The sequence below is a fragment of the Emys orbicularis genome, chromosome 17, assembly GCF_028017835.1.
Source record: "Emys orbicularis isolate rEmyOrb1 chromosome 17, rEmyOrb1.hap1, whole genome shotgun sequence".
Lineage (NCBI taxonomy): Eukaryota > Metazoa > Chordata > Testudines > Emydidae > Emys > Emys orbicularis.
The window spans coordinates 3,360,957-3,373,144 of NC_088699.1; the positions used below are offsets into that span (position 1 = coordinate 3,360,957).

The 12,188-nt window shown below is 38.4% G+C and overlaps 1 protein-coding gene across 2 annotated transcripts in view; it reads left to right on the forward strand.

The window, feature by feature from the left end:
• The window catches only part of GOSR1 (golgi SNAP receptor complex member 1), a 61,197-nt gene that overhangs the window by 16,595 nt on the left and 32,414 nt on the right, over positions 1 to 12,188 (forward strand). For both annotated transcript variants that reach the window (XM_065418216.1, XM_065418217.1), the window contains exon 6: positions 782 to 856. In XM_065418216.1, the coding sequence (XP_065274288.1) occupies positions 782 to 856 (75 nt within the window). The remainder of the gene's footprint in view (positions 1 to 781; positions 857 to 12,188) is intronic.

A 12,188-nucleotide genomic window follows, 5' to 3' on the forward strand; every position in this document is an offset into this window, starting at 1 on the left:
AGAAGTGTTCTAAAAATGAACAACATGTGCTGAGTCATCATCTGAGACTATTATAACATGAAATATATGGCAGAATGTGGGGAAAACAGAGCCGGAGACATACAGTTCTTCCCCAAGGAGTACAGTCATAAATTTAATTAACACATGATTTTTTTTAATGAGCGTCATCAGCATGGAGGCACTTTCTCTGGAATGGTGGCCGAAGCATGACGGGTCATATGAATGTTTAGCATATCTGGCACGTAAATACCTTGCAATGCCGTTTACAAAATCCCATGCGAAAAATCCCATGAGTGGACTTGTAGGCTCTAAAGTTTTACATTGTTTTGTTTTTGAGTGAAGTTATGTAAAAACAAACAAACAACAAACTATATTTGTAAGTTGCATTTTCATGATAGAGATTGCACTACAGTACTTCTATGAGGTGAACTGAAAAATACTATTTCTTTTGTTTATCATTTTTACAGTGCAAATATTTGTAATAAAAAATAATAGAAAGTGAGCACTGTACACTTTATTCTGTGTTGTAATAGAAATCAATATATTTGAAAATGTAGAAAAATATCCAAAAAGATTTAATAAATTTCAATTGATATTCTATTGTTTAACAGTACGATTAAAACGGCAATTAATTGTGATTAAAAAAATTAATTTTTTTGAGTTAATCGTGTGAGTTAACTGCAATGAATCGACAGCCCTGATACAAGCAGATCAATAAATGCTGCCTTGTGAAAAGTATTTCTGGCAACATTGTTTTTCACTTTCTTTTTTTAAATCTTAGATCGTATAAAAGTGGGTCCGGTGTGAACAATAGAAGAACAGAACTGTTCCTGAAAGAACATGAGCACCTTCGAAAGTAGGTTTTCTTAAATATGTGGATGAACCATTCTTTTTCTTACGGTAAAAGAATAAGAACAGCATCTACAGTTACCGTGCCTAGGATAAAGATTACAGGAGCCATTCATCCTCATGCTTCAGAACATAAAAACCAAGCTCAACTGGGGTCAGGGAGAAAATCTCCTCCATAATATTCTGCAAGGTGCTAGGACACTACTTGGGTTTAATACTTTCCTCTGCAGCATCCAGCATATGGCGCTACTGAACACAGGATAGTTGGCTAAGTAGCCTGTACCAGTATGGCAGTTTCCTTGTGAGTTTAGATGTTTTGTGGCTGAAACTACTAATTAAAGGCTAAATGGAAGAATTCTCTCAGGGCAGCAAATGAATTATTTTGTGTTCTGAACACTTCCATTCCTCGGTTTTGCAGCTACTGTATATCCAGCTAAGTTGTGCTGTAATTGGAAGAATCTTTCCCTGTGTAACTGCAATCATATTTTAACTGAAATGCTTTGTTTAATGGTTATTTTTTGTTGTTTGCGCTTCCTTCTTATTTCAGTTTAATGAACATTGGAAGTTGGACAATTTCTGCTTAGATTTCCCCAAAATAATGATCGGTTTATAATCCTATTGTGTTTTTGCTGATGAAGTGTTGGATAGAAGATTTTTAAACAAACAAGATTTACACAGACCAGATTGAAATATATTAGTGGCCAGGTTCTAATGAACAAAGTAAACTCTTTAATGTACGTTACATAGGAAAGAACACAGGGTACAAGATTGTTACACTGAGGTCACGTATAAACATTTCTTTGCCACCAGCAATAGCAAATTTTGCTGTTGAAAGTGTTTGGGGATATTTTACAAGCTGATTTTGTTGTTGGCTGTGTGCCTCTTCTTACTCTGTGATTTTTATTTAATCCTTTTTTTAAAAACAGTCTTTCTGTATTAGCAATACCAGCATATGCCTGTCTGATAAGATGAATGTACAGCCGTCTTCGTAGTTGATTCTATGCTGTTCCACCTAGAAGCTGACATATGTGGGGGTGGGGGATAGCTCAGTGGTTTGAGCATTGGCCTGCTAAACCCAGGGTTGTGAGTTCAATCCTTGAGGGGGCTACTTAGGGATCTGGGGCAAAATCAGTACTTGGTCCTGCTAGTGAAGGCAGGGGGAGGGGGCTGGACTCGATGACCTTCAAGGTCCCTTCCAGTTCTAGGAGATAGGATATCTCCATTAATTTAAATTTAAATATACAAGGGCTGTCTCCCAATTGTAAGAAGCAGTGTACTGCTGTACCTGTTTTTCTCAGTACTGTCTATTCCTTGTGGAATATCTTCTACGTAACCACTGTATGTGCAAAAAAACTATTCAGCTTTTGTTCTTTATTCTATTTGCCTTTGGATTTCTGCTCTACTTATGTCACTAAATCTTTCTTCTTTTGTGTCTGTCAGTGTTAGACATAGAATGATAACCTGCTTTTCACTTGTCTATGCTAAGTGTGCAGAAAAGACTAAATCCACATACCAGAATTACTAATACCCTTAAATACATCTAAAATTGATATCTTTTTTTTTTTAACCAAAACTAAAAAGGCAGCCCAAAGACTTCTCCTTAGTTCTGTTTTTCTCAATCTAACTATGAAGGACTTCATCTATTTGTAAAGTAGATGATCTCTGTTACTCTCCATCCATAGGGAATTGTAGTTTTGAAAGTTTGCCTCAGATACCAAGTTACATGGTCTCAAAGCTCTAGGAACTCAATGATTTCAACTGTGTGTGTATGGGGAGTTTGAAACAAGCACATTCAATCTGTTTTTCTTGTTCAAATGAGATCTAACTAATCAGCATGCACACTGGAATTTATTCCTCCTTTATGTTTAACACTTTTCTGTCCAAAATGATGCTGTGCTGCCAGGCATGAAAAATGGAAATATGCACAAAAACATTAGGGTGAAAAGGAGCAAAATCCCACGGAACGGTGTCACAAAGCTGTGGCTCTTTAGGCATTTCCTTTCATTCAGGATGTAGTCATATGGTCTCATGCTCAGAGTCTAACTAACTGATAGCCATATTTGGGGTTGAGAAGGAATTTTCCCCTGGGTCAGATTGGCAGAGATCCTGGGGGGGGTTTCGCCTTCCTCTGCAGCATGGGGCACGGATCACTTGCAGGTTTAAAATAGTGTAAATGGTGAATTCTCTGTAAATTGAAGTCTTTCTTTAAACCGTGATTTGAGGACTTCAGTAACTCAGCCGGAGGTTAGGGGTCTATTTTAGGAGTGGGTGAGGTTCTGTGGCCTGCAATGTGTAGGAGGTCGGACTAGAAGATGACCATGATGGTCCCTTCTGACCTTAAACTCTATGAGTCTATATTTGTGTAGAAAAGGCTTGGGTTTCAAAGAAACACAGACTTCTATGACTTAGTATGTTTCCACACCCCAGCCATCGTAAACTATAGGCTGTCACAAGGGGGCAGTATTTCATAGGAAAAGTTTTCATCTGTAGGCTATCTGTTCCTAAAGATAATTTTGTGTTGTAGCCAAGACTATGTAAAAAGCTTTTACAGGAAATTAAAAATACAGTTTTTAGATGGGTGATGAAGTATGGGCAGGCCACAATTTTCCTTGGGATCCCTGGTGGCATTCAGAAATTCACCGGTCTAAAGCATAAGCTAATGATTTTCCTTTAAGTTGCATCTGTTGTTAACCTTTATAATCAAGAATGTTATTAAATTCTACAGAAACAATGCAATAGGTTTAATGTCTTGGAGGTGAACCCTAATAGAAATTGAGTGCACTGATGAAGAACAAGGAGTGCTTATTAGTCTGAATAAACTTGTTTGTTCCCATATCATAAGGATTAAAAGCAAGTGTTAAGTAATGTTATAAATTTGTCATTTTCTGGAAAAAAAAATGCAAATAATTTCCTCTTGCAGTTCCTCTAAAATACACTTCTGATAAGTGCATAGAGAGGAAATTATCAACAGATCTTTAAATGGCCCTAAAATAGTGCAATGAAGGCACCCATTACATATCTTGTATGTTTCATCTGATGAACATTTTTAGAAATAATCAGGTCAAGCACCTTACAGAGGTATTGGTTACTTTAATCTTTCCTGGGACAAAGTTTCATTGTGGTGATTAACTTATGTTGGCTCATGACTTTTATTCTTTGATAGCAGTCTGATTTCACAGTAAGGATGATCCTTTTCAGACGGCGGGTCAGAGTATTCCTGTGCCTGTGTGTGTCTACAATGTATAAAATATTAAAGGGTTCTTCAGGCTTATTTAATAGATCATTTGGAGAAACAGCTGTGCTGCTATTATTTCTCTCTCTCAAAATATGCCCAGTTGACACTCAACTAGATATTTTGTTGAGTTGTGATCTCTTACTGTAACAGATAATGTGAGGTTTAGAATTAATAGAGTTGTTTGCATCTTAAATCTAGTTAATAAAAATGCTGCTATTTATCTGTTCTCAAAATATACTTGACTAAAAATGAATTTGGTAAACTTCCGTACTCGATAGAATTTTCCCTGGTAGCCATTCATCTTACAGAAGATGGTGCCCTTTTCGGTTGATGAAGTACAGGTAGCTTTCTTGCCTGACTTGTGCTTCACTGTAGGCCATTATAATCAGTCAGCCAATGTAAAATGCTGAGCTGAATCATTGTCAGGCTTGTTACTATATTATTTATTTTGAATGAGCCCTCGCATTTCTGGAGATTTTCAAAGGTTATATGAAGATGAAATAGCTGTTAGGGATTCACGTGAAGTATAACTTTTCTTTTATATAGTCACTTAAAAAATGCAGGTTGTCTTACCGCTGTGTGAGATTTTTATTTTCACACACATCCCTAGTGTGAAATTTACTTGTAGTTGTTCAGAGTAGTTAAACGCAATGCAACAGTCAACACTTAAAATTCCAATTCAAATGGAAATAAATACTTCAACACCTATGTAGTGATTTCTGCTTACTTTTTCAGAGCAGTTTTTTTTAAGTGTGGAAGAAATTGCTACAGCATATATGGGAAGAGTTGCAACAGCAACCACTAAATATGCTGGCCTAGATATTAAAACTAAAGCTGACCCTTAGTCCTACATTTAGTTGAAACTATTTGGAACTGGGGAGTTCCAGTCATTCATCCATCACAAGTCAGTTTCTTCTTATTACCTTCATATAAATTAATACTGTAGCTGCATTAAATAAAATGCTCTTCAAAACATTTTCCAACCAACCCTCCAGCCTTCTAGGCAAAAGGAAAACATCTTCAGAAGTAGAGAGAACATCTTCCAGGGACTGATTGCAAAATGTAAGAAGATTTTTTTAATTAAAACATTAAAAACAAAAATGTATAAAAAAATTATATAGAGTGAGAAGTTATTCTAAATGTGTTGGAAACCCAGAGGAAACAATGTCATGGCAGAACATGGAAGGGCACACTGCAAACTTGAGATAACTCTGAAGTATGTGCAGAAATGTGGTGTCAGAGCATAAGAAAACTGGCAAGAAATCAAAAGCTTGCAAGATATTCAGAACTTTTCAAGTGAGAATCCTTAGCTCAAAAATAGATATTGGCATAGAAAATATTAAAGGATTTCAACATACTTGTCATCAGAGAAAGTAATTAGTGTGATATTACTGCCAAGAAGCTGTGGAAGCTGGCGAATGGTCCATAGAAACCAGAAGGAGCTAGCAAATTATACCAAATGTGTTTCTGACAAAACTCTGAATTTTGAGATGCTCAGGACCTGCTTGCTGAGGGTGTGCACTGCAGACAGGCTGTGATGCCAGGCCATTTGGTAGAGATAGCTGAAGTGTCTGAATCAACTATGAAGGTGACAGTAAGAGAACTTAAATATTTAAAAAATAAAATGAAATTGAGAAGGCTGTGGCAGAGCTCCTGAGAAAACATTGGTACTGTATCTCAGCCTTGTGGAATTCTTGCCAATATGAAGCACCATTTTGACCCTGTCATTGATATAGTAAATACTTCAGCCTACTGCATGTTTATTTTAAGTCCTGGTAATGGCTGGTTGTAGTAAGAATTGACATGGTTATCCACTGTATTTAACTACCTTCTTCTACAAGGCACAATCAGGAGAGCTGGTGGTTCCCATGGGAGATGCTATGTAACAACGTTTTTGAAGGAGTACTATGTGCTTCTCCCTAACCAGTCTCTGTCATATGCCATTATCAGATCCATTGGCTATAGTTCACCCAACAGAGTCCAGGCTCATCCTTTACCCCTTCTTCTTCTGTATGAGAGGGGACCAAAAGGAGACAACGGTAACTCCTGGCAATGTTCTCTTTGCTCTGAAAACATTCCTCAGAAATCACATTGGCAAGTACTAGATCTTTCGGTCTACAGTGGCGTCTGATTGATGGTAGAAACTGGAAGAGAACCAGCAAGAAATGCAATAATTTTTCTGCACTTCAGGGGTGCTGTGAGTGTGGCTCTCTGAGGACTTTGTGGAGGGACACGGAATCTCTTCTACGGTAACTCCTGCTTTGTTTCTAAATTTACCTTTTTTACTCTTTCCCCACAGTGTGAAAATAACCCGCACCATGATCATTCTAGGGAGGAGTAGTTGTTCATTGAGGCACTCTGGGACAGGAGCTTGAGCACTCATAGGGATAGCAGTTTGACCATACTATTGATTTCATACTGTAGGGCTAAACAGTTGTTGCAGTTTTCTATGGGGGAAACCAACTGCTTCCTTTGCTTTGAGACTGAACGGAAGTAAATGTTAAAGGCAGCGGCTTAAAACATTCAGTAATGTGGAAAAAAACCACTCCCAAGTTGGCATAAACTATTGAAGCTTGATTTAGTAAAACGCTAATCAGGCACTTGAAGAAATTGCTAGGAATGTTCACTCACTGGAATTTCTAAAGCCTCTTCTGTGGATTCAGCTTTTTTTTTTCTTTTCTTTTTTCTCAAAATCCAGAGCACTCAAAGGCCTTCATGCAGCATATTAATCTGCTACATTTAGTAGTGTAATACATTTGTTATCTCTTCTGGAAAGATGATGTGAGTGCAAAATGGAGAATTGATTTGCTTGGTAATACGTATGTAGATGAATTGTAAAGGGGAGGAAAGTTCAGAGATGTTTACATACAATAGTTTGGGTGAAAAGAACCCCCTACCCACAGCTGGCTTAAGTTCCTAGAGAATTTTGACATCCCAACCATTGTGCGGACTCCCGGCATGCCTGTAGTATGCAAAATTGCTACCAGTGGTGCATAAGTGATTGTGCCATCATGCGGATTGCACTTGCCCTGTGTAGGGCTGACCAGTATCTGCTGGTACAAATGCTAGTTTGGCAGTGAGTGCTGGCATGCATAGTTCAGTTGGTTCTTGCAGTACCATCCCATAGTGCTGCTGCTCAATCTTCATTGATGACTTTAACAGCACAGAGTGCTGGATGCATACAACCCTCAGCTCCGTTTAGCCTTCCGACTCCTGTTCTGGCAGGCTCAAGAGCAACAGGGTTTCCAAAGACACTGGGGGAATTTGTCTGGTTCTGCACCTTCCAACTGATCCCTTCACAATTGTGAATTGAAGGAATTCCATTATTTCTGTAGCTCCTTTAATTCTGAGCTTTAAAAGGAAATCAGACTTGTAGGTCAAGGGCGGTTTTCCACCTCTCTGGACAGGTAAATGAGTTGTTTGGGGCTATGGATAGGTTGAGGTAAGAGAGAATCATGTAAAGGTCTCAGTAGTTAAGGGGGGAAGACCAGAAATTAGGTGAAATATTGTTCTGTTTTTGCGTTCCCATCTTATGCAGAGGCTCCAAGACTAATAGATAAATGTGTGCGCTTCACTTGTGAAAATTTGCTTCTCTCAGGTTCTCACAGTTAAACAGGCAAGTTTGTCCCGCTTTTCCTGTTAGTATATTTTTTGGCAAGGTGAGCAAATAAATCATTATCTTTCTCGTAGTACTGTTTTCTGTCAAAAAGAAGCAGCATCCTTAATGATGAATGGACAATATTTAACCATTTAGAAACCTCCTTGGAAATGCTGTCCTAAGAGGAAAGAGCCCTGTCCGCTCAGCATTTACTTTTGGAAAATGTAGCACTGGGAAGTTCTACAGTAATTGACCAGGAGTTGTATCCTAAATCAGCAGAGGAGGAGCTAATGTGTTCGTTTAAACTGGCAGTATAGAGTGTGTGTGAATGTTTTCTTCATATCACATATCTGCAGTTTATGTGGATTAAATGAATGCTGTTTGCTGACATTGATGGTTGGGTGTAAACCATTTTATCTATCCTTTCTCCGACTTCCAAAAATTCATATCGAGAGAGATTTTATTACACACATTGCACTCAGTGAAGAACTAAGTGAAGCACTCCATAGATGTGTTTAAACGTAATACATCAGCTCTTGCTGTGATGTATCTGTATTGTCATTTGGGGTCACTGCATCATTGACTTTTGGCTCCGCTGCTTTATTTTCTTTTGAATATCTGTCCTTCCCTTTATGCACTGGCTTAGATAAAAGTGCACACCGTTGATAGGTTTTTCTTTTCAAGGGTTTTATAAGGCCGTATGTATTATTTAATTTTGATATTTCAGTTCTCCAAGGTCTCTGAATCAGCCACTGTTATCATCTAGCTTACAAAATAATCTACACTAGAACTAAAAGAGGCGTTTGTGTAACTTAGCTGAGGGACACATTCTCCCAAGTGCTCAAAAATCTCTGTGGAGCTAGAGTCTTCATGAGACCCGCTAAATTGACACTCGCTGCATTGATTGCAGCAGCACCAATCTATCGGTGAGTGTAGATATGCCCTTAGCATGCGGCCCTGTTCCTTTGCCTTCTCTTAGGTAGCAAGACTCCTAATCTGACCCCTCAGGCTGTCCCTAGAAGCAGATGGGAAGGAGGCGGAGCCATGAGCCAGCACCAGGTGATTGCAGGCTCTCTCAACCACAGTTTGAGACGTGCTAAAGTAGGGTGGTGTACTTTTTTTTTTTTTTTAAAGCTGCTGCTGAGTAAAGTTCTTTAAATTGTGGTTTAATTTGGAGGCAATATAACCTCATTCAGTTACTGTAACAGTATGAAGCCCATTTATCTTTGTCATGCTGTTGTCCTAGCTTTGATACAGTTTTTTTAACCAAAGCAGCTTCTTATATTGTCATTTTCTTTCCTCATAGATAGTTATGAAGAAATCCGCAAAGACTGAAAGAAACCAGCTATAGTAAATGCAATTAATTTGGAATATTTTCCCGTATAAGTTTCTGATGTGACGTACTTTGATTAGCCACAAACGTACTGTGTGCTTCTAATACAAGGCCACACTACATTGTCTACTGAACTGGAAGGCAGACAGTGAGAAGGGATTCAGAAAACTAGGTTAAAATGTCTGTGTGCTGGGCATTAACTACAAGAGGCCGTGTAGCGTTGTTGGGTAGTTTTTTTTCCCCAAGTGCAGTTAAATACCATCAGTTTGTGTCTTCCTCTTCCCATGTGCAATTTGAATGACACACATAAATAGGCTGACACGGATAAAGGATGCTAATAAAGGATTATTCATGCTACAACTAACTGATGAGAGAGGCTAAGGCGATTACTTTGGCTTCTGTGTGTCGTAAATGGCCTCTCTAAGCAGAATTTTGAACGTCCAAAAAGACCAATTTTGGAGAGGACCTTGTGTATATAATCATCTGCATTTATACACTTTCCTCCTCAAGCTATAGACAGCATATTTATGCTTAGTGAATTTAGACTCTTGAGTCAGAATTTCTTTAGACTCTTCATTTCAGGTGTTAGGCAGGAATCCAAATTGATTCTCACTTTCCCAGTGTTCACAGATGGCATATAGCACAAATGAAGATACTGTAGTTCTGAGGTTGCAAATCTTATGAATTTGGGCCAGCTTGCGTGAAGGAGGAGGTAGGAAGCGGCGAGGTGTTCTAGGACGCTTGTTAAAGCTTATGCTTTTTAAAACTTAGCAAGAATGCGTACATAATTCTTTATTACCATCACTTTACTATTTATTAAGCGCTGCTGGTGTGCCTGGTGCAGTATAAAATACACATAAGTGGTCCCCTGCTCCATGAGCTTAGTCTGAAAGATAAGACTGGACACAGAACGGGATTTGGAATAGTAAGTTGACAAACTCATACATAAGTTTGTCTTTTGTTTGGGGGCCTTCAGGGGAGTGATTTAAATGAAGGGAGAGTGGGTGTCTGGCGCACCGAGATTGGCATAGTTTATCTAAAGGTACATGATAATTCAAAGTGTTTCCAGTTTCTAAACATATTTATCCTTGCTGATTTTATTTTTCTAGGGAATTTCAAACCAGACCATCCTCCAAATTTTCCTGATTACCCTCATCTGTCACTGTGTCCTTCCTTTAACTGGGTTTGTGTGTATTGACTCCATGGGCTTCTTTTAAGAGCCTATAAATGGTGCTCCACCATCAGCTGAAGGGGCTATGTCAGAATGACACGAGCCACTTCTCCTCAAACGGTATGTCTACACTGCAATTAAAAACCCGCAGCTGGTCCATGCCAGCCGACTTGGGCTTTCAGGGCTCCAGGCTAAGGGGCTGTTGAACTGTGTTGTAGATATTCAGGTTTGGGCTGGAGCCTGAGCTCTAAGACTCTGCGATGTGAGAGGGTCCCAGAGCTCGGGCTGTAGCCTGAGCCCAAACGTCTACACCACAATTAAACAGCCATTAGCCCAAGCCCCATGAGCCTGTCTTAGCTGGTGTGGGCCAGCAGTGTGTGTCTGATTGCAGTGTAGACATACTCAAAGGGTCTGCCTCTCCAGCACTCGCAGGTGTATCTCATAATAGTTATCCACAAGGCTGCCAAGCCATTGCAAATATTACTTAATAGATGATAAGTCATATCTTTCAGAAAAAAGCTTCATAGCTCATATGAATGTAATTCTATAACTATATAAGCCAGTCATTGAAATACTTTGAGATTTTGGGAAAGTTCAAAGCTTGCAGGCAGTGGAGAGAGATGCTCTCTTATTATTTATAAATAACTGAAATAAAAGCATATGAACATCAGCCAATCACTCCAGCATTTAAAAGCGTTTTCCCCTTTAAAAATGGAGTTTGAGGTTTATTAGAATAAAATTACCATCTGATTGCCTTTCATCCCTACATACTTAATATTGAAGTTTCTTCAAAAACATGAGGATCCAAAAAAGCACCCTTTATAAAGAAAAAGGGTTATTATATAGAACACGCTATTTGTGCCTGACATTGACTTTGCATCGAGCTAAATCAATGAGATTTAAGAGGTTAACATGTATTCTTTAATCATTGTAATTAATCACTATGGTTATCTGAAAGCATTAGCTTTTTAAAACCAAATGTGTGGTTTCTTTCTAACTGTCTTGTTAGCTGTGTGGATTGGGGATACACTCATGTGCATGATCCTGCCACCAGAGTTGAGGCTCTGTAAGAATGTTAATGTGTAAGTGCCATTTTGAAGACCTGGGACGTAACCATAATAATCTGAAACTTTTGATTTAAAAAGACAACAAGATTTGGCTAGTTATTACTCTCTTTTCTGACTTAATCAATTGTGTTATTTCACATGAAAAACAGCCTAGATATTTATCTTTGAAAAGTCATAACTTGGCATCCTTAAGACTACTTCCATATAAAAAGTCAAATTAGGGAAGGCGAACATGTATTTCAACATAGAATTAAAGAGAATGCCAGCTTTGACTAACTAGTATTAGTTTGCTAGACTGATGATTAGGAGTAATTATGGTGAATCATGTTAATCTCAAATATTTTCTGCAATGATATTCTGCGTTAAGGTCAACATCCAATCCTGCTTTGTGCTATCATGTCTAGATATATTACAGGTCTTAGATCTGTGTGGTGGTAGGTACCAGCTGAGCTGTAATACCCTGTGAGAACAGGCAGAGTTAAAGAGGGTGCATCAGCCTGGGCTTTGAATTTGTATTTCTTTTTAGGAGCTGGCTATTACTAACATGACTGTGCAGTCTGTATTGTCCACCAGCTATTAAGAGAAATCTCCTGCACTGTGATGGTATGATCCAGCAGATCCCCTGGCATTGGAGTTACCATTTTCCCTTGAATAAGTCTCATAAGTTGGGAATCTTGCAAATAAAAAATCAGTCACATAAGAGCCGGCACATTTTAAAAACCCTGAAATCTTTGACTTGGCATTTATGCTACAAGCTTCACTATGAAGTTTCTTCATTTATCTTTTTTTTTTTTTTTTTTTTTTTTTTAATAAAGTTAAATCTAGTATTGGCACTTGACATTCTGAGATAATTTAGGTGAATTTTGTGTAACTTGTCTGTGTAGTGACATAGGTTATCCCTAACATAGGCTGCAGATTAATAGTTGCCAAGCAGT